This window comes from Lutra lutra, chromosome 7, assembly GCF_902655055.1.
Source record: "Lutra lutra chromosome 7, mLutLut1.2, whole genome shotgun sequence".
Classification (NCBI taxonomy): Eukaryota; Metazoa; Chordata; class Mammalia; order Carnivora; family Mustelidae; genus Lutra; species Lutra lutra.
In genome coordinates, this window is record NC_062284.1 from 74,870,275 (window position 1) to 74,892,076 (window position 21,802).

The following is a 21,802-nucleotide window of genomic DNA, read 5'->3' on the forward strand; positions in this document are numbered from 1 at the left end:
GAATTGCCACCTTTATCAAATATTAAGTTGAGCTTTGTATACAACTTCAATTCTGTCCCTTTGGTCTGCCTGTCCTGTACAGAGCACCGGGATATGATTTCAGAGTCTGTTTTAATATCTAGTAGGGGACTCTTCGTTAGGGTGGAGGGTAGAGAGTTTTGCCCAGGGCAGAGAGATGTCTTTCCATCCTTCTCCAAGGCAGTGCGGGGAGGAGAAATGGGGGACTGGATGGCTTGGAGAAGGGAAGAAGCTCCTTGGGTCCCCATGATGTTGTGGAAGGGGTTAATTGGTCCTGGGGAAGAACCTCATTTTCCTGGAGCAGCTCAGACTCTGTTCTGGCATGTGTTTTTTGTGCTCCGAAGGATGCTCAATGAACACAAGAGAAATCAGTTCCTTCCACTCTAGACATGGACATTTATTAAGGCTCTGACACCCTCCCTGGAGCCGCCCCAGGGCAGAGTCACTTAAAGCGTGGGGGGCTGGTCTGAGGGGCTGGTCTGGCACTGCTGTTTGAAGCGTCTCATTGTTCTGTTAACCCAGGGCATGAAGCTTCCAATCCTGGTGAAGACAGCTGGAGGAGACCCCCTCCTATCTCCATAGGAGACAATGCCCTGGGCCACACCATTACACACCAGGGGGCCTCCGGAGTCCCCCTGTGGGCACAGAGAGAAAGAGACCCTAAGAGACCCCCTGCTGCTCCCCCTGGCTCTCAGAGGGAGGGCAGTGGAGGTATGGAAGTTATCCTCCTGGATCATTCCATGGCTGGGCTTCAGGCCTGGCTGCAGTTACTGCCTCTCACTCAGCCCATGTCAACATACCTTCCCCTTCTGCAGGAAAACCCTGCACATACATATGTTGTGTACCCGGTGCTCCTCCCGTCGCCACCCACCCCCCGCAACCTGATTGATGGGAGAAGCCCCTGCCTCACTCTGCTCTGACCCCACCAGATGGGGCAGGGGGTGGGGGGTTAGTGGGGCTGTAGCTTGTTCCTACTGCCCAGCCTGCCCAGACCCCAGTGTCAGGCAGTGTTGGCAGATGCCCATGGCCTTACCAGGAAGGCGGACTTCCTCTGCCTTGGGTTGCCCACACAAATTTGTGTTTGGCTGTCGTAGAAAGTGAAGCGATTGGAGCACCTCGAATTGCTCTGCACGGTTAGCTGCACCTCGTGAAGTCTGTTTGTTCTCCTGTTCAGGCCCAGCAGGCCCCAGCCTGCCACAGTGCACCTGGCCCCGGGTCTCACCCTGGCCCTCGCACGAGGCAGAGTCACTGACTGCACAGCAGACGTCCGTCTCATTCTCTTTGCCAGCTGCGGGGAGGAGGGAAGCCGCTCAGGGACTGTCTGTGCCCCTAGGCCCACAGTCTATCCCCATCCTGGGACTCAGCCCCTGCTTCCTCCCCAGAATCCCAGGATGGCGAAGCTCCCAGCACTGGGTGCCGACTGGCTGGGCAGGAGAACCAGAGGGTGGGGTGGGCGGTACCTGCAGTAACATGATGTCATTCCTGTTGGTCTGGGGATCATAGTTAGGGTGGCGGATGGCCCTGAGAGTCCTAGTGCGCTGCTGGGTCCGTTCCTGTCTCTGGATGTTATGGGCCCCCAGGGTGACAGTGATAGTTCTGCAAAGGAGAGGTAGCCTAGAGGTAGGTGTGAGCCTCAGGAGCTCTGGACCCCAGGCTCTGCATGGCAGGTAGACCGCCCAAGGTGGTAAAACTGCAGCTGAGGGAGTTGAGTGGACGGGGATGGGGGGGGGCGCGGTTTTCAGGGCCCCAGCCCTCTGTAGCTTCTCCTCAGCCCTGAGCTTGGGGTGGTGGGAGCACCCAGTGACTGCATTTTGCTTCCCCTGGAATAAGTTGAGAAATAGCCGAAATAACTATTTTGAACCCCAGCATGTGCCTTTATCTCCTCCTGGTCTTTTTGATCATGTCCCCCTTTTCTCCCCATTCTCCCTGGCCTGTTCTCTGCCCCCAAAGTCCCACTGGTCTCTTTTTCACTCCTTCATGGCTGTAGCCCTGCTTTCCCATGGCTGGCCTGCGGCTCCCATGGGTTCACAGTCCTGGCTGTCTGCCCCCCCTACCCCCCGCCCCAGCCCCCAGCTGCTCACCTTCCCCAGCAGTGAGCTGCTGTCAGCACGTAGTCATTTCTCACCAGGAAACCCCCGCAAGTTTTGAGCCCATCGATTTGGAGATATGCCATGTAGGGGTGGGAATGAGGCCTGGCCTCTCGGCCTCCAATGATCTCCCCTGGAAGGAAGCATTTGGCACTTACCTCTGCACTTGCGGAACCCATATTATGGGCACCAGGGTGGTAGCTACAGAAAGGCTGGCTGATGGGAAGGGGGAGAGATGATGCAGGGGAAGGAGGAGCTGGGGGTGAGAGCTTGGTCTCCAGGGCACCACACTTTGGAGAAGCCTCTCGCATTCTGCAGGAAGCACTGCTGGCTTCCTATCCCAGACCTTAGCACCCTCCCAGATCCCCAGAGAGCAGCACCACTCTCTTCCAAAGTTCCCTGAGACTTTTTTCCTCAGGAAGAGTCTCAGGTTCTTCCAAGGCCTGCTCAGGGCCCCCTCATGACCAGCATGGGTCTGTTTTTCCAGAATCTAGACAAGAGCTGATGGTAGTTCCTGCGCTATTGGCTAGGCTCAGAGTGGTGGGCAGCAGGATGAATTTAGAGAGCACGTTGATCTCGCATGTACTATGTGCTGGGGCAATTCCAAGAGTTTTATTTATTTATATATTTTAAAGAACTTTTTAAAAAATTATTTTATTTATTTATTTGACAGACAGATATTGCAAGTAGGCAGAGAGGCAGGCAGAGAGAGAGGGGGAAGCAGTTTCCCTGCTGAGCAGAAAGCCGGATGCAGGACTCAATCCCAGGACCCTGAGATCATAACCTGTAGAGGCTTTAACCCACTGAGCCACCCAGGCGTCCCCCAAGAGTTTTAGAAAGTATACTAACTTAAGTCTTGTAGAACTCTAGGAGGTATGCATTGGTATCATTCCTAATTTATAAACGAGGAATCTGGTCAGCTGTGAATTCAAATAACTTGCCCAACGATACAGAGTGAGGAGGTGTCTAGGCGGTCTGGCTCCAGGGTCCTAGGAAAGGGGACAGTCACTCACCTGCCCCAGCCCCAGGGGGTAGGAGAAAGGCCATCAGGAGCAGGAGCAGTGGCATCTTCTTGGGAAGGCTGCCCCAGGCAGGTGCTGCGGGTGCTCCCTCCTGCCTGACTTGTAGCCCCCGAGAGAGGAAGGAAGTCTGGGGGGCGGGAGGAGGGCTCGAGAACAGTTCCATGCTTCTGCTGGCATGATAGGTTTCATCACCCAAGACTGCCCAGGAGGCTTGCCCACCAACTGCCAGTGATCTGGGGGGAAGAGAGTAGTCTGAGCCAACGCCGTAGTCTCCTGCACAGCAGCTGAGTCGGTGTTGGCAGCCTAAGTGGGAACCTGGGGCAATTGGGAAGGGGGCTTGGGGTGCCCGGTCCCAGAACCCTAAACCCACCAAATTTGATAATACCCCAACAATGCGTGAAAGCTGGTAGCTGCCTGTCTCCCCGATTTCCAACTTCTCCAGGGTAGAGCTTCAGTCCTTTGGAACTTCAGAGTTCCTCTAAATAAAGGCACGTTTCCTAGATTCCTTATTTAATTTATACCTTAGTGAGGTATGGACATGGGTGAATGAAAGACAGTTGTGCGGTGAGGGTGGGATGTGTTGAGGACACCAGGAATACATCGGAGGAGGCAAAAGAGGGAGGAAGAAACCTGCCTGTCTTGACCCTCTGGCCCCTGGACACCCTGCTGATACCTTAGCTGCTCCCAGTTCTTTCTAGAAGTTGTGAAGGCAGATTGAGTAGCTCTTCTGAGTGAGTGCAGGGTATTGCCAGGGAAGGAAAAGGGAAGAACAAGATTCTGCTGCTGATAATTACTTTCATAGGACAATTGAGCCCCCAACAAACACTCAGTGAAAATTATGACACAGTTGAAGATTTCTATTTTCCTGCTTCTTTTTTTTTAATTTAAAAGATTTTATTTATTTATTTGACAGAGAGAGACACAGTGAGAGGGAACACAAGCAGGGGGAGTGGGAGAGGGAGAAGCAGGCTTCCCGCTGAGCGGGGAGCCCGATATGGGGCTCGATCCCGGGACCCTAGGATCATGACCTGTCTTGGGATCATGACTGGATCCGAAGGTAGGCGCTTAACAACTGAGCCACCCAGGCGGCCCTATTTTCCTGCTTGCTACTCAAGATGAGGGCTTTTGTGTCCCATAAGGTTCCCTGTGCACAGAAAAGACCATGGCTAAAAGAAAAGCAGCTAAGATCCTTTTTATCCATGATATGAGTCCAATCCCCATTCTCTGCCCCAGGGGCTTCTGAGAAGGAAATGCATGCTTGCTGGGCTATCTATAATCTATAAAGAACCACCTATAATACATAAAGGACATGCACACCACGTGGAGAATAAGGCATCACAGATCACTGTAGAGTAACACAGACACCCTCAGAAATACTTAGAAGACTCTGTGGGTGCACAGAAAAAACATTGTAATATGGTGTAATTTTTTCAAGAATGTCAGAATTAAAAAGTAATACAATTCTTAAACTTTTATGGCTGTGAGAGCCCCACTTGAAAATCTTATGGAAATGAAGGCCCCTCTCCTTGTATAGAGAGATGCATGATTTTCACAGCTGCAAAGAACTTAATCCCTTCTCTGATACATGTTTAATGATGGCAACCTCATGAAATTTCTTTATGCGTCTGAAAGGTAATATGTAGAAAAAAGAAAATAATATAATGGTTTTACTAGTGCCTTAGCATTGGGGTAATTTTAATTTATTGTTACTTAACTTTTTCAACACTTTGTTTTAAAACCATTAGTCTAACTTTTTTTTTTAAAGATTTTATTTATTTGACAGAGAGAGATCACAAGTAGGCAGAGAGGCAGGCAGAGAGAGAGAGAGGGAAGCAGGCTCCCTGCTGAGCAGAGAGCCCAATGCGGGACTCGATCCCAGGACCCTGAGATCATGACCTGAGCTGAAGGCAGTGGCTTAACCCACTGAGCCACCCAGGCACCCCCTAACTTTTTTTTTTTTAAAGATTTTATTTATTTGAGAGACAGTGTAAGTAGGGGTGGGGGGAGGGCGGGATGGAGGTGCTCAGTACAGAGTCTGCTAAAATTTTTCTCTCCCTCTCTCTGTCTCTCCCTGCAGCACCTGTATAGGTTTTCTCTCTCAAAAATAAATAAAACTTAAAAAAAAAAAGTCACAGTGGTAAGTTAATTCTGGGGTTGGAGGGCAGAGAGGGCATTTTTACAGGGAAGAGACACATGTGGGGTTTCTGAAATTTGGCCTTGTTTAAGTTTTGTGTACTTTTCACGTGTGTCTATTTTGCAATAAAAATTTTTTAAAAGTCTGTTTGCCAGGGCTGGGGATTAGAGAGAGCACTTGGACAGTCTCTGTGGGAGATGGGAATGGAATGTGGGAGAACAAACAGGGGCACATATGTTTTTAATGTTTTTATTTTCAATTTTAATACAAACTGTGATATTGGAACAAGGAAGACTGCGATACATTTCACAATATTCATAGCTGGTTACATCTACTTTTGGCTGTTTTATTACATTTCCGTCAGTTACAATAGTCTTCTCCTCTGGGATGTTGGGACATTAAAGTAGGATGTTTCCCACCTCCTCCCAGGCCCCGTATTCCACCCAAATGCAAAACCTTTGGGCCAGCAGTTGCCCACTGAGACCAGGCCACTTCCCTCTCCATCCCTTTGATGCCGCTCTGGTCAGAAACCAATCTGGTTGCTCTTGGCATTGTCGGAGACTATTGTATTACTGAGGCATTCTGGACATTCTCAGGGCCCCCTTAGTATCTTGTGGAGAAGGACAGAGTGGAAGCTCCTTGGGAAGTTTCTGCTGATGAACTTGTGATTGTTTTATGGAGTGCCAGTGTGAGGGGAAGTGATGTCTGCATTGTTGTCTTCCCACGTGCACATGTCTGCTGGGAGTGAGACCCTTTCTTGCCAAGAATTGGCCTGTCCGCGCTCCAGCAGGAAAGAACAAGTGACAAAGGAAATTCTAGGTGGACATGTCCCCTGAGACTCTCTTCCCCTAATGCTCAGACCCTCCAACTCTTCAACAACAGGAGATCAGTAATGCTGGTTCTGATATATTCACGGGGTGAGATGCTATCCAGACATTAAATAGCATCCTGTTTTAAAGACTGCTTGGTGGCACGGAGCACTTTGCATCATCTGATATTAAGTGGAAAAAGTAGTATCTGAAATGGTGTATACAGTTTGATACTGATTCTGTTAAAAAAGAGCAACATTGGGCACCTGGGTGGCTCAGTGGGTTAAAGCCTCTGCCTTCGGCTCAGGTCATGGTCCCAGGGTCCTGGGATCGAGGCCCGCATCGGGCTCTCTGCTCAGCGGGGAGCCTGCTTCCTCCTCTCTCTCTGCCTGCCTCTCTGCCTGCTTGTGATCTCTCTCTCTGTCAAATAAATAAATAAAATCTTAAAAAAAAAAGGAGCAACAGCCATAGCAATCATTTTATGACTCTTATATTCCCTTTTATTTTTTAAAATTTTTATTTTCTTAAAGATTTCATTTATCCATTTGACACAGACAGAGATCACAAGTAGGCAGAGAGGCAGGCAGAGAGAGAGGGGGAAGCAGGCTCCCTGCTGAGCAGAGAGCCTGATGTGGGGCTTGATCCCAGGACCTCAGGACCATGACCTGAGCCGAAGGCAGAGGCTTAACCCTCTGAGCCACCCAGGCGCCCCTTATTTTCCCTTTTATATTAGCCATTTTTTTTTTCTACAATGGCCTTGCATTAGTTTTATACGCAGAACAAAATTTTGGGTCCGTGATCTGTACAAACAGCAAGCACTGTAAGGAATTGTGGTAGAGGCAAGCTAGCGGTTTAGCAAAAGAATTTCCTTTTCTTCCGGAGGACCTGGGTGTACATCGTTGTGCAGGCTTACTTGATGGAAGGTGTGACTATGTGACTGTTGTAGCAAACGGGATATGAGTGGAGATGTTGTGGGTACTTTCCAGACGTGGCCTATCACGTGCTCCCATGTCTGACCATTCAGGTTCTTCCCCTACCTAGATTTGATGCAGATAAATGCAGGGAGCTTGGAAGCCATCTTTAGGAGCCTGAGTCTGGACTCCTCAATTATGGGCACACATTTAATTTATTGTCCCATCTGGGACACTTGAGAGTAAAAGGAGGCACTACTCACCAGGAACATCCATTTTGGACTATTTGTGAGCAAGAAATAGGTTTCTGTTGTTTGTGAGTCACTGAACTGCTAGTTTATGTGGTGGAACAGTTAAGGTTATCTTAACTAACACATGTACCAACTTGCTTAAGCCTACCTTTTCCTGACATTTGAGAGAGAGAGTGTGTGAGAGAGAGAGAGCATGAGAGAAGGGAGGGTCAGAGGGAGAAGTAGACACCCGCTGAGCAGGGAGCCCAACATGGGGCTCCATCCTGGGGCTCCGGGATCATGACTTGCTTAATTGACTGAGCCACCCAGGTACCCCAAAATTATTTTATTAATTATAAAATTTAATAATTGAATACATTACAAAATAGGAAGGAAAAAAAGTCAGCTTTAATCCTACCACCCAATTGACCACTGTTTTTTAAAAAATTTTATTTATTTTTTAAATTTCTTTTCAGTGTTCCAGAATTCATTATTTATGCACCACACCAGTGCTCCATGCAATACGTGCCCTCCATAATACCCACCACCAGGCTCACCCAGCCCCCCCGCCCCCCTTCCCCCAGTTGACCACTGTTAACAGATGTAGTTCCACCTGTATTTTTTCAATATTTGTGGAGGTGTGATTATAATATATTTAATTTTGAATCCTGTAGTTTTTATCCAACATAGACATCTCCCTCTGTTAGTGAATATCTGTTAATGAATTAATTAAATATCTGTTAATGAATATTGTTTTAAAATCTCATTTCTATTTAATAAACAGGTTTTTAAGTGATTTTTTTAAAAGATTTTATTTATTTATTTGACAGAGATTACAAGTAGGCAGAGAGGCAGGCAGAGAGAGAGGAGGAAGCAGGCCTCCGCCAAGCAGAGAGCCCGACGCAGGGCCAGATCCCAGGACCCTGGGATCATGACCTGAGCCGAAGGCAGAGGCTTTAACCCACTGAGCCACCCAGGTGCCCCTAAGTTATTTAAATAATATATAAAGTTGCAGAAAAATTAGGAAAATGGATATATAGGAAGAACAATTAAAGCCTAAAAGGAAAATATATGTGTAAGCAAAAATTTGATTTTTTTTTTTTTTTTTTTGAGAATAGCATATACTGCTCTCGTGCTTCTGATTTAGGTATACCTGGGAACATTCTTCCATGGGGTGAAATATAATTCTACTTCATAACTTTCAAGTTTCCATAGTGTACAGTAGTACATAATTAAAAAAAAACGAATCCCTGGGAGGGTATGGGCTATGGTGAGTGCTGTGAAATGTGTAAGCCTGATGATTCACAGACCTATACCTCTGGGGCAAGTAATACATTATATGTTAATAAAAATAATTAAAAAAATGACAAATACCCACATTAGTCCTGGACATTGGTGTTGTTTCTAAGATTTGACTTGTAATATATCTATAAGGATTGACCTTGCCCAGTTTTCTCCATGCAGTTGATGGGTAGGTCAAGGACTCCTTTGTTCTTCTTTTTGTTTTTTTCAAGAAACTTTGTGTATAAGGTGTGAAAATGCCATCTTCTCCATGTCCATACAGAATCTCAGTTGTTGTGAATTTTTCTCATAGAAGCAAAAAATTATTCTTTTGATTTGTACTAATTAGTGAGCTTTTACTTTTTTCCAAATAATTATTAGTTTTTTATAACTTGCCTATTAATATTCTAAGCTTAGTTTGCTTTCTTTCATCTCCTTAGCCTAGTTTTCTAGAGCAATGGATAATGTAGATGTCAACAGTTGCATAGCACATTCATGTAAATGTGCCATACTTTACCATTTCCCTCGTTTTTAATTTTATTTAAAAATTTTTTTTCTTTTTATATTTTTTAAATTTTTTTTAAAGATTTTATTTATTTATTTGATAGACAGAGATAACAAGTAAGCAGAGAGGCAGGCAGAGAGAGAGAGAGAAGGAAGCAGGCTCCCCGCTGAGCAGAGAGCCCGATGCGGGGCTCGATCCCAGGATCCTGGGATCACGATGCGGGGCTCGATCCCAGGATCCTGGGATCATGACCTGAGCCGAAGGCAGAGGCTTTAACCCACTGAGCCACCCAGGCGCCCCTATATTTTTAAAATTTTTTTAAAGATTTATTTATTTGACAGAGAGAGAGAGAGATCACAAGTAGGCAGAGAGGCAGGCGGGTGGGGGGGAAGCAGACTCCCTGCCAAGCAGAGAGCCCGATGTGGGGCTCGATCCCAGAATCCTGAGACCATGACCTGAGCTGAAGGCAGAGGCTTAACCCACTGAGACACCCAGGTGCCCCTCCTTCATTTCTTAAAGATTTTATTTATTTATTTGTCAGAGAGAGAGAGAGAGGGAGAGGCAGAGAGAGTGTACGCAAGGGGAGCAACAGGCAGAGAGAAGCAGGCTCCCTGCTCAGCAGTGGGACTCGAGCCTGCTGTGGGACTTGATTCCAGGACCCTGGGATCACGACCTGAGCTGAAGGCAGATGCTTAACCACTGAACCACCCAGGCATCCCTCACAATTTTCCTATTTTGGCCATTCATACTGATTCCAGTCGGAGGTTTATTGTAAAGAATGGTGTGATGAATGAACACCTTTTGAATAACTTCCCCGTACACACACACACACACACACACTTTAAACCTTATATAGGATGAAGTTCTGGAAAATAAAACTCACAAAATCAAGAGACAGAAACAGGCTTGAACTGACTTGGAAATCATTTTGAGGAAATATCCACAGCAGCCCAGTCTTCATGACGCTCCTACGGTCATTGTAAGGTGGTAGTTTTCCTTCCTAGTGTGTATTATACTCCATCAAGTGCATGTATCAGGTGTGAGGCAAACACTGACCCATCAGGCTCTGTCCTTCAAGGCTACACACCTCTGCCTCTGGTGTGGATGTCCTTGGCCACTCTGCCACTGGCTTAGGCACATACCCTGGAGTTCCATGGAGCTCTTCAAGGTGCCTTTTGGAGGTCTCTACAATTCTTTGGTGTGCTGGGTTCTCCTAAAGGTGCTGTTTTTGCTGCTGGGCCCGAAGTTGTCCCCTGGCTCATGCTTCCCCAACTCTTTGCTTGCTCACCTCCACACGTGCATTCAGTCTTAATCTCCCCTGTGCTACTGTTTGTGCTCTGAGCTCCAGGAAAGACTTGGCAGATGGATGGACACACAGTCATGTGAGAAAAATTGGCTTTTATGTGCTTTTCACCTTATTTTTCAAGGGACTGGATTTTGCTTTTTCACATCCATGTGATTTATTTGTTATCCTTTTCAGTGAAATTCTTTCCCTTTTTGATGGTGGTCCCACTTGAATCAGTGTTTGACCGGTTGTCCAGCTATTGTGAATTTACTGTGTTCTGTCACGTCCAACTCACTACTGGTGTCGTTTGAAGGATATAGGACTCCAGGTGCCTGGGGGCCTCAATCATTTAAGCATCCGACTCCTGATTTTGGCTCAGGTCATGATCCCAGGGTCAGGCTCTGAGCTCCACAGGGAGTCTGCTTGAGATTCTCTCCCTCTCTCTCTCTCTCTCTGTCCTCCCGGCCCCACCACTGCCCCACTCATAATTATTTAAAAAAAAAAAAAAGGATACAGGACCCTCAAATTTTATCTGGTGACAGTTAACTATGTCGCCCCTGAAATGTGGCATTTCATGGGTTTGTGGACTGCAGTTCATATCTTCTACATGGGAAATAAAAATAAGGCTGTCCCTCCCTTCTTCACCTCAGGACGTGGTCTCTACCATGCATAGATTAGAAACTTCTTCCCATTTAAGATTGCCCTTCTGGAACCAAAGTCATGCATGTGAAAGTGTAATGTGCATTACAGATAAAATTCAGGGATTTCAGTTATTTTCAAGACTGGCTTTCTCATGGATACTTCCGTTCCCTTCTTTTCCTTGCTTTCCCTTCCTTCCCTTCCCTTCCATTCCCTCTTCTTCCCTTCCCTTTCCTCCCCTCCCCTCCCCTTCCCTTCTATTATGTTCAGTTAGCCAACATATAGTACATCTAACGAATTCTAAATACAGATCCATTTGTGCCAAAACTGAACTGCTTGGTGGAAGGAAGTGGAAGAGTAATTTAGGAGACATTTCTCACTATGTTTCCCCATGGCAGGGACAGAGCCCGTCAAGTGCCTGGCACAAACAGAGAGATCAACTTTGTATTTTATTTTATTTTTATTTATTTTTATTTTCAGCATAACAGTATTCCTTGTTTTTGCACCACACCCAGTGCTCCATGCAATCCATGCCCTCTCTAATACCCACCACCTGGTTCCCCCAACCTCCCACCCCCCGCCCCTTCAAAACCCTCAGATTGTTTTTCAGAGTCCATAGTCTCTCATGGTTCACCTCCCCTTCCAATTTTCCCCAACTCCCTTCTCCTCTCTAACTCCCCTTGTCCTCCATACTATTTGTTATGGTCCACAAATAAGTGAAACCATATGATAATTGACTCTCTCTGCTTGACTTATTTCACTCAGCATAATCTCTTCCAGTCCCGTCCATGTTGCTACAAAAGTTGGGTATTCATCCTTTCTGATGGAGGCATAATACTCCATAGTGTATATGGACCACATCTTCCTTATCCATTCACCCATTGAAGGGCATCTTGGTTCTTTCCACAGTTTGGCGACCGTGGCCATTGCTGCTATAAACATTGGGGTACAGATGGCCCTTCTTTTCACTACATCTGTGTCTTTGGGGTAAATACCCAGTAGTGCAATTGCAGGGTCACAGGGAAGCTCTATTTTTAATTTCTTGAGGAATCTCCACACTGTTTTCCAAAGTGGCTGCACTAACTTGCATTCCCAACAGTGTAAGAGGGTTCCCCTTTCTCCACATCCCCTCCAACACGTGTTGTTTCCTGTCTTGCTAATTTTGGCCATTCTAAGTGGTGTAAGGTGGTATCTCAATGTTGTTTTAATTTGAATTTCCCTGATGGCTAGTGATGATGAACATCTTTTCATGTGTTTGATAGCCATTTGTATGTCTTCATTGAGATCAACTTTTGATCTACTGATGGTCTGCAGCCTGGAGTCCTCTGGCTCACAAAGCTGCCATAACCCAGGTTGCCAGTAGGGGGAGCTGGGGTTCTGAGACCAGGCCAGGCTGAAAGGGGCTGAGGTTGTAGAGTGACTCCCATTGGCCAGAGAGGCTAAGCCTGGGGGATAGGATGCTGGTTTGGAAGGAGGGACTCAGCCGGTCCTACCATTTGGAAGGTGGGTACTGGTCCCTCTGATGGGCATCCAGTGGGCTGGCAACTCAGGTGCCAGGATGGAAAACAGAGGCTGTGTGGGATGGGCAACCAGGGAGGAAGGTTGACTAAATTCAGTGCTGGGCAAGGCATGGAAGGGAACCAGGGTGAGGCTGGGGGAGCTGCACCAGGATCAGGAGAAACCTGCTTCCCTGTCCCCCACTTCCCTCCCCCACAGAGAGAGAGAGAGAGCCCCTTGAAACAGGAAACAGGGTGCCCATGGCATGGCTCCCTGGCCTCCTGGGTCCCCGGAGTTACTCTCTTTCTACTGACCAAATTGTTGGGTTGGTGATGGTGGTTGGCTTAGAGAATTTAAGAAATTTCTAAGGCCCAGAGAGGATACTTTTCGGGGACAGAAATTTTTCTATAATAGAGTTTAGGCTGAACCTTCGCAGAGGGCTTAGCACCAAAGAGGTCTTATTGGGAAATTGATGAGAAACTAAGCAGCATAGGGGTTAGGGAGGGTGGGGGTGGGGGGAGAAAGAAGGCAGCAAAGCCTGGAGTTGGCAGCAGAAGATAGCCTGGGCAGTGTTGCTTCGTACCCGAAGTGGTTCAGTGAATAAGTAAGACCTCAGTCGTATTCACTCTAGAGATCCATTTATTATGGGCCTGCCATCCCTCCTCCCCCTCTCCCCCAGTCCCAAGGGATTCTTTCCTCTGCCCCAGAAAAGATGGCCGAGCACAGAGGGGAGTCAATCTCATGCTTGCTGTTAGAGGCGCTTCATTGTTCTCTTTATCCAAGGCAGGAAGTGGGAGACCTTCATGAAGACCCCTGGAGGGGTCCCGTTGTGTTTTCCATAGGAGAAAATCCCCTGGACCATGTTGTTACACACGAGGGGGCCCCCGGAGTCCCCCTGTGGGCAGAGAGAGGAAAGACTGAGCTGGCCTCCCAGTGGTCCTGTCCTCCTTGATGCCCTGGGGATGGGGGCTCTGTGTTAGGGGCTGCATGGGATATTGGACCCAGGGCAGGCCTTGTCTCCTCTCTCAGTTCTTGGGCTCTAGCCTGGTACTGACTGTTCTTTCCAGGGCCAAACTTTTCTCTCTAATCCTAAGGGAACCTTGAATGTGTGTGTGTGTGTGGTGGGGGGGTAATTCTACTGTTGGATGATGAATTCTTCCTCCCCTCCATCCTGACCCACTTAGGGGGGAACCGAAGACTGGATTTGTGGACCCTGCTGCCCGTGCTCTCAGGCTGAGGCAGGAAGATAGGGCCACTCCCGCACCCCAGTCTGCCCCAAATTCCTCTCTCCTGGGGCTTGTCTAGGTAGATGCTGGAAGCCTGACCTTGAAGGCGGTCTTCATCTCCTCTGGGTCTCCTACACAAATCTGGGTGGCCCCACTGTAATAGTGAGGGAAGAGGGATGCACATGTTGCATCCTTCTGCACTTCCAGTGACACCTCCTGCAGAGTGGTTGCTAGGGTGGTCATTGAGACCCGCCCCCAGCCGGACACACTGCACATCTGTCCAGGCCTCACCGGGTTCTTGCTCTTAGGCAGGCAGAGGGGCTTCACAGCTGCAGTCTGCTTGGCCTTTCTCTCCAGCTGATGGGAAGAGGTGAGACAGTCCAGCTTAGAAAATGGCCTTGGGGTCTGGATGCCCTGATGAGGCTGCACTGTCTTCTCTCTGCCCTGAGCCACAGGGACTGGTCAGGTGGCCAGGATAGAAGGAGGGAGGGGACAGGTCCCAGTGGGAGGAGGAACAGTGGACCCAGGAGAGCAAGGGTAGCAGGGAGGTTTCCTTACTTTCAGTAACATGATGTCATTGGAGAAGTTCTGCTTATAGTCTGGGTGGGGGATGGCTGTTTTCACGGGGATGACCTGCTGGGTCCTCTCCTGTTTCTTGATGTTGTGGGCCCCCAGAATGACTGTCATGGAGCTGCACAGACAGCAGAGTGGGGTTTGGGGGTGTGGAGTCATAGGATACAGACCAGGGGCTGTGAAGGGCAGGTGGCAGCCAGGGCAAGGCAGGGCTACAGCCAAGGGGGAAATCGAGGTGACAAATGGGTCCTGGATCCACTTTTTTTCAACGACACTGAAGGTAGGGCTTCTTCGAGGTTTCTTTTGCCTTCAGGCAATATCATGAAATTACACTGAGTTTGCATTTTGGCTCTAATGGATATTTCCATCCCCCACGGCTGCTTTTTTTTGCCTGGTGTGGTCCCTCTCTTCTCAGCTGTGCCACTTACTCTCACATTGGACCCTCTGACCCCAAAGCTTACCTGTCCTACTTCTCAGGCTTTTATCACCCCAGCCATGCTTTCAGCCGGCTCCTCTGATGAGCTCTCATGGGCTTGAGTTACCAGGAGCCCCGGTGCTTCCCTGGGCTGCAACCACTGGGGATAGGACAGGGGTCCCTGTTGGGGTCTCAGATGTGTAGGCTGGCTGCTGCCCCTCACCTTCCCTGGCAGTGAGCAGCCGTTAGAACAAAGTACTTGTGCACGAGGACACTGCCACACCTCTTCATCTTGCCGTTATACAGAAACTGAAGAAATGCCATGTAGGGCCGGGAGTGGGGCTTAACCTCATGGCCCCCGATGATCTCCTCTGAAAGAAAAGGCTGGAAGATGTGGTGTCTGGGGGTGGCTCTGGTCAGGAGGGAAGGTTTAGGAAGGTAGTGATCGAGGGTGGGGTCTACAGCACCCTGTGGACCCCAGGATGGGCAGTCCTCCCGGGTTCATGTAACAGGATGTTCTTTCTTAAACCTTGAGCCTCAGAACACCTGTGAGAAGGGAGCATTACTTGTTCTCCACATTCCACTTCCAACACATGTATGGAGGAGATAATATCTGTCTTCAAGGGGCACCTGGGTGGCTCAGTTGGTTAAGCAACTGCCTTCGGCTCAGGTCATGATCCTGGAGTCCCAGGATGGAGTCCCGCCTCGGGCTCCCTGCTCAGCAGGGAGTCTTTTTCTCCCTCTGACCTTCTCTCCTCTCATGCTCTCTCTCTGTCTCTCTGTCAAATAAATAAATAAAATCTTAAAAAAAAATCTATCTTCAAGATGATGGAGTCCCAAAAGATCATGGACAGGATTCCCCTGATACCTTGCTTCTCAGTGAATCTCCCGGGTCCTTCTGAGCCTCTGCTAATATCCCAGGGTGTCATTTTCTAATAAACTACCTATGAGTTTGTGGAGTTGGATTTTCTAAAATCCTCATATCCTAGGGGCTAGCACATGGTCTCAGTAGACATTTTTAGGTTGCACAAGGGAATGGCCATCAGTGAGCTTTTGGCTGAAGTTGGGTGGAGTTAGTGCTGGTGGAACTCAAGACCACAGGAGTCAGGGAGGGCACTGCCAAAGACAGTGAAGTAGCCGAGGGCCCTGCGCAGGCAGGGGGAGGTGGTGCTGACAGTGGGCTCCACAGGCCTGGGATAGAGCTTTGGGTATAGTTATCTAGCTGCTGCTGAGATCGACTGTACCCGGGCCCTTGTCCCAGGCAGGAGTGAGAGGGCGGAGAGCACTGGGAAATTTAACTGGTTCTTTAAGCTGGGTCCAGTGACACCTCCCACTACTGCAGCTGGTTTGTGTGAGCTTACCTTTCCTGGCTTAGATTCAGGGCTTTTAATTGCCTGTCTTTTGTAGCTTCATATCTTCTGCCAAATGCCTTTCTCTAAACAATTCACTTTCCAAGTGATAAGGAGGCTAACCCCTACTAACCCTTTTAGTGAGCACCCTTCCTGCCGGCCATCTTTGTTGAGCATCTGTCTAGCATCGGACCTGTAGGTCTGAGTTCGGGGTAGGAGCTGGGGTTCAGAAAGGTTCTAGACTCAAATTGAGGACAATCCCTGACTGTGCTGGGCAGAAGGGTCAAGAGTACAGGGGGTTTTGTGGGATGGGCTCAGGTCTCTGGAATGGGTATGGTCACTCACCTGTCCCAGCCCCAAGGGGCAGAAGAAGGGCCAACAAAAGCAGGAGAAGCTGCATCTTCCCTGAAGGTCTGCCCACCTCAGAGCTGTTGATCTTTCTTCCTTCCAGATACAGAGCCCTTAGGGGAGTGATAGAAGGGTGGCTCACTGATTTAGGCCTCTTCAACCTCTGTGTCTCTACGGCTGGGTGTCATCATTTAAGGTGGTTTGTCGAAGTTCTCTGGCTTGGGTTAAGTGAGAATGGTGCAGCTATCACACTTGCACTGCCACTGCTGAGTCATAAGGTGAAAGCAAGAAGAAAGAACAAGAAAGTGAAGGCTGTGGCTCCTGCCAGCAGGAGGGCTGGTACCTCAGAAGCCCCTCAGTGACTGACTCAAGAATGTCTCCATTTCTTGTCTCTTGGCCCTTTTTCCATTTCTGAGGAAATCAGGAATAATTACTGAGCTAGCTAGGTCCAGGGATACCAGAGAGCTTGAGATACTGATGGTTGTTTGGAGCAGACTAAGAATCTGTGGTAAGTGTACATTTTCCCACAGTCGAAACACACTCATCAATGGCAGGCATTCAGCCAACCACTTTTTCTTTTCAGCCTGCCTTTTCTGAGGTGGATGTTTTAGAAAAATGAGATTATTTTTTCTGAATACATTCTTATGGAAGAGACTTAGAGGTTGTTGAAAAATGGAAGAAAAAATTTACTCAATTAACTATAGGCTATAGGACACCTTTGAAACCATAAGATACCTTTTAAACACAACTTTTTATTATAATGAACACACACATTCACACACACACACACACACACACACACACACACACACACACAGAAAGAGCATGGGGTGGGAAGAGGCTGGATCAGACCAAGATGGAAGAGTACTTTCAATGTCGTTTGGGACTGTGGGAAGATGGGCGTCAGAACACCAGATGCTGTGCTGGACTCTGGGACCACGGCAAGGCTGTGACTGGCACTTGGGCTAGGCTTGGGAGTACTGAAAGACCCTCCCAAAACTCTTCCAAGCTCCCAAGCTGCCACTCTGATTGGGGGAGGGAGTGCTGCATGGGGTGAGTTACAGCTTTCCAGAATCTTCCCACCCATTTCTATTAGGATGAAGTGGCCCCCTATCCCAGAGCTTCTTAGGTGGTCCTTCCAGATGTGGATTCCTTTATGTTGCCATATTGGGGTAGGATGGGGTGGGGGTGTAGGTGTGGGATAAGGTAGGAAGGCAATATGGATGAGATAAGAGCATCCTCTAGGAGAGGGTCATTTTTCTTGGGGCAGTGTCTCCTTTTTCCTGATGGAGCTTACATTCAGCCTGGCAGGGGGAGGTGGTGCAGGGAGGTGTATTTGGAAGGAGCTGGGTACCAAAGCAACATGACTTTTTGTTCTAGAGAAATGTGAACAGATGGTGGCTGGACACGCAGTAGGTAACTAACAAATGTTATGGTGAATAAAAGAAGAGGATCTAATTTCCACTCAAAAGCTGGAAGTTTATGAAGCCTTGGCAACCTCCTCTCCACCCCCTTTCCCAGTGCAGTTCTGGCCTCTGTCCCAGAGAAGATGGACAGATTGATCCTGGGGGCATCTCAGTCTGGTCCCTGCAGGCTGAAGCATCTCATTGTTCTTTCTATCCAGTGCAAAAAGCTTGAGATCCTGGTGTAGACATGTGGAGGTTCCCCATCTGTTTTTCTAAAGGAGACAATGCCCTGGGCCATGTTACACACGAGGGGGCCCCCAGAGTCTCCCTGCAGGGAGAGGGAGGAAGGACTGAGTTGGACTTTCTCTAGGTCCTGTCCTCCCTGCCACCCCTGGAGGTAGGTGGTTTCTGTTAGGGGACAGTGGGTGAAATCAGGGCCAGGGGAGGCCTTGTGGCCTCCCTTGGTCCTTGGGCTCCAGCCTGGCCCCGATACTCCCCTCCCTTTTCTCCCTCAGAAAGCCTCTGCCCATAAGTAGCTGTGGGACTATCTCTCACCACCTCCCTACCCCCCTAGGGAGATAGGACCAGAGACTGGATTGGATAGAAATGCTGAGGACATAGAAATAAGGCTAATTCTCACTGTGCCTTCTCAAAACTTGGCTGTCCCAGGGCTGGGCATGGTAGTGCTGGGGATCTCACCTTAAAAGAAGACTTCTTCTTTTTCAGGTTCCCCACACACATTTGGGTTGTGCTGTTGTAGAGTTTTTATAGCATGAGATGTATTGCTTGTTCCTCTGGACTTCAAGCTCTACCTCATGCAGTTTCCAGGCCCCAGAGGTGCTGTTCATGCTGAGGCGTCCCCAGCCAGCCACACTGCACACCATCCCTGGCCACACCTGTGCACTCCTCTTGGGCAGCCTGAGGGGGCTAACATGGGGAGTCAAGTGGGCCTTTTCCAGCTGAATGCAGAGGAAAGGAATTCTAATCTACCAATGGCTCACAAAGACTCCAGGGACAGTCATGGGGCAGCCCTCCTCATAGCCCCAGGACAAGTAAAAATGTCATACTAGGAATGAGGGACAGGAATGACATCACAGGGGATGCAAAATCCCCAGAAATAATGTGTGCAAGAACCAGCGGATCAAGGGCCCCACCTGCAGTAACATGATGTTGTTGAAGACATATTTAGGATTATAGTCTGAGTGGTGGATGGCTTTTCTCACTGGAATGACCTGTTGGGTCCTCTCCTGCTCCTTGATGTTGTGGGTCCCCAGGATGACCCTGATGGAGCTGTACAGAGAGTGAGTGGGAAGTGGGGGGTCACAGGAGGTATAGCCCAAAGGCCATGGATGAAACGGGACAGCTCAGGGCAGGGCAAGACTGGGATGGAGAGGAATTCTAGGGGATGGGGCCCCAGGGCTGAGCATCTGTGAACCCCCTGCTTCTTGACAGCCTAGGCTGGGTGGCAGTTCTTGGAAGAGGGATCCTTATATGGAGTTAACAAAAGGGTGGGCTTCCAGGCGCTGCTTCTTACCTCCCCTTGCAGTGAACTACTGTTAGCACAAAGTTCTCATGTCCCAGGAACCCCCCACAGGATTTATTTGGATTCTGGATCTGGAGAAATGCCACAAAGGGACGAGAATGAGGTTTGGCTTCATGGCCTCTGATTATTTTCCCTGAAAGAAATCGTTTACCCTGCCCACTGTGCTCATGGAGCCAAAGGCTGGAGAAGGAGAGATGGGGATGAACTAAAACAGGTGGGAAGGAGTTGGGGTGGCAGAGAGTAGGGTCTGTAGTAGGCAACAGCAACCGAGAAGGGTTCCTCAGGCAGCATTCCTGGCTTACCAAATGACCCACAAGACTCAGATTCTCCCTCTAACAAAGAGAAGAGCAGTTCTTGTTTCTTAATTCCTACAGTGGACACATATGGTGGCAGAAGGAATTTGCATTTGGAAGAAACAGTGAAGTCCCCACAGATCCCGGAAAATCCTTTCCCTGATATCTGGGTCCACTATCCCCTTTTGTTTCCCAGACTTTACTGAGCTGTTCCTTATTTGTAATGATTGGAACATGAACTCAAAATGCTCATGTTTATGTTTTGAGTTGTGTTTGATCTTTTTGAGAGCCTGACACATATTAGCTGCCCAGGAAGTGTCTTAGCTGCATGAAGGAATGGCTCCCAATCAACCTCTGAGAGAGTGCTGGTTGTGGTTCCAAGTACCAGTAAATATGGGGCCTGCCAAAGCCATTGTACCCACTGTGGCTGAAAAATTACCAAACCTAAGTATTAAGGGGACCAGGATGCCACCACCTCTGAGACCAGCTGGGTCCTTGGCTCCTTCCTTGGGCAGCATAAGAGTGACAAAACTTGGAGAACTGGGTGCAGATTGAGGATAGATTTTAAGACATTGAGTTAGAAAGTTAGTGGACCTACTTAAGCAAAGGACTCTTGGTTTGGACCCTTGGTTTCAGCTCAGGTCATGATCTCAGGGTGGTGACATCAAGGCCCATATGGGGCCCTGTGCTCAGTGTGGAGTCTGATTAAGTTTTTCTCTCCTCTGCCCCTCGCTCCCATGAACATGCTCTCTCTCTCAAACAAAACAAAACAAAACAAAACAAAACAAAACAAAAAAGAAAGTTAGTGGGCCTAGCTTTGATTACAGAAGCCAACCCCTTTCTCCAAACTACCTGTTCCTGGGGGATTAATTATTTCTCATTCCTACCTTCCAACTCTTCTAGATGCCTTTGTATAAGAACCCAATTTCCAGATGACAAGGGTAGGACCTACAGCTCCCCCGCCCCCACCCTCCGGGGAATAGACTTCTGCCCTGTCATTCATGCTGAGTGTTTATCCTGCTTCAGATTTGCCCATCTTGGAGGGAGGTTGGCAGATCTGATGTGGGATCAAAACTCAGCAGGACCAGGATGTGCCTGAGTGGAGCATCTGAGCAGGGCTGTACCACATTTGGATGAGGTTGGGCCTCTGTTGAGGGGGGCGGGGGGCAGACAGTCACTCACCTGCCTCAACCTTGGGAGCCAGAAGAAAGGCCACAAGGAATAGGAGCAGCTGCATTTTCCCAGGAAGGCTGCCCAGGTTGGAGCTGCAGTACTTCCTCCTAGTCCTCTAACCACTGTGTTCCTCTCTGGTGTTGTAGTCTTTATCACATAAGGCTCTGTCTGAGTGCCTCCTATCGCTGTCTGATCAAGTCCAGGCCCAAGTGAAATAATTTATCAGTCACCACATCAGCACTGGCAGCTTTTGACCACACCAGCAGAGAATAGGAACCACAGACTATGGGTGGGGTGGTTAAAGATGTTGCATCTGTGAGTAGTAGGGCCCTGAGTTGCAGTAATCTGAGCCTCTTGATGATACATCCAAGAACATTTTCTATTCCTGGGCTCTCTTTAGACTATCAGGATGATCCTTCATTGAGCTGCCTTTTCTTGAGACTCGGGGATATTGGAGGTGAGATCCTTTGCTTCTGGTGGAGGAGTCAAAATCACCAGTGATCTGATAAGGATGGTGAGGGCCACAGTTAGAGGGATGGATTGAATGAATGGTGTGGGAGTAATGTTGAAGAGGGCTTGCTTCACTTACTGAAGAATTGAGTGGTTTAAAACAACAGCAATGATACTACCACCACCACCACCACCACCACCACCACCACCACCATTTATCTTTCCCACGAATCTGTAAGTTGTGGATAGCTCTCCTCTGCTCCCTCGGTGTCAGGGAAGACTTGAAGCCTGGAGACTGGAATCACCTGAAGTCTCACTCACCCATGCCCAGTGGTTGGTGCTCATCTTCTGGGCCCATCAGTTCTTCTCTGTGAGGTCCTCTCATGTAGTCCCTGCATGGGATTGTTCAATCTTCCTCATAACATGATGGTTGGCTTCCCCAGAGTGAGTGTCTCCCCCAAATCGAGCCAGACAGAAGCTGTGTTCTTTTTATTACCTAGCCTTTGAAGTCATATGGCATTGCATTCTATTATATTCCCCTGCTTGGAGCAATCAGAAACCTCCATCCAGTTTAAAAAGGAAGGGGCCTTGACCCCACTTCTGAGTGA

At 48.5% G+C, this 21,802-nt stretch overlaps 3 protein-coding genes across 11 annotated transcripts; all 3 read right to left on the reverse strand.

The window, feature by feature from the left end:
- Positions 1-428: 428 nt before the first annotated feature.
- Positions 429-3,201, reverse strand: LOC125104802 (cathepsin G-like). The gene is made up of 5 exons (XM_047737618.1): positions 3,119-3,201; positions 2,100-2,238; positions 1,479-1,614; positions 1,052-1,306; positions 429-653 (listed from the first exon to the last, which is right to left on the reverse strand). The coding sequence occupies exons 1-5, from the start codon at positions 3,171-3,173 to the stop codon at positions 465-467; spliced, it is 774 nt and encodes a 257-aa protein (XP_047593574.1). The 5' UTR covers positions 3,174-3,201; the 3' UTR covers positions 429-464.
- A 9,844-nt stretch (positions 3,202-13,045) lies between these two features.
- On the reverse strand, positions 13,046-20,888 carry LOC125105522 (granzyme H-like). 9 transcript variants are annotated; one of them, XM_047739085.1, is made up of 7 exons: positions 20,754-20,769; positions 19,270-19,349; positions 16,327-16,442; positions 14,856-15,003; positions 14,203-14,335; positions 13,744-14,001; positions 13,046-13,313 (listed from the first exon to the last, which is right to left on the reverse strand). In XM_047739085.1, exons 3-7 carry the CDS (start codon positions 16,379-16,381, stop codon positions 13,170-13,172), a joined length of 738 nt encoding a protein of 245 aa, XP_047595041.1. In that variant the 5' UTR covers positions 16,382-16,442; positions 19,270-19,349; positions 20,754-20,769; the 3' UTR covers positions 13,046-13,169. The 9 variants fall into 9 exon arrangements, with proteins under 9 accessions (XP_047595041.1, XP_047595034.1, XP_047595035.1 ...); XM_047739078.1 differs by lacking the exon at positions 20,754-20,769 and adding an exon at positions 18,435-18,662 and having other exon boundaries at positions 16,327-16,595; positions 19,270-19,346; XM_047739079.1 differs by lacking the exon at positions 19,270-19,349 and having other exon boundaries at positions 16,327-16,592; positions 20,754-20,888.
- Positions 17,561-21,539, reverse strand: LOC125104493 (mast cell protease 1A-like). Its single transcript, XM_047737080.1, has 5 exons — positions 21,516-21,539; positions 20,754-20,933; positions 19,270-19,349; positions 18,890-19,025; positions 17,561-18,063 (listed from the first exon to the last, which is right to left on the reverse strand). Exons 1-5 carry the CDS (start codon positions 21,537-21,539, stop codon positions 17,905-17,907), a joined length of 579 nt encoding a protein of 192 aa, XP_047593036.1. The 3' UTR covers positions 17,561-17,904.
- Positions 21,540-21,802: the final 263 nt, after the last annotated feature.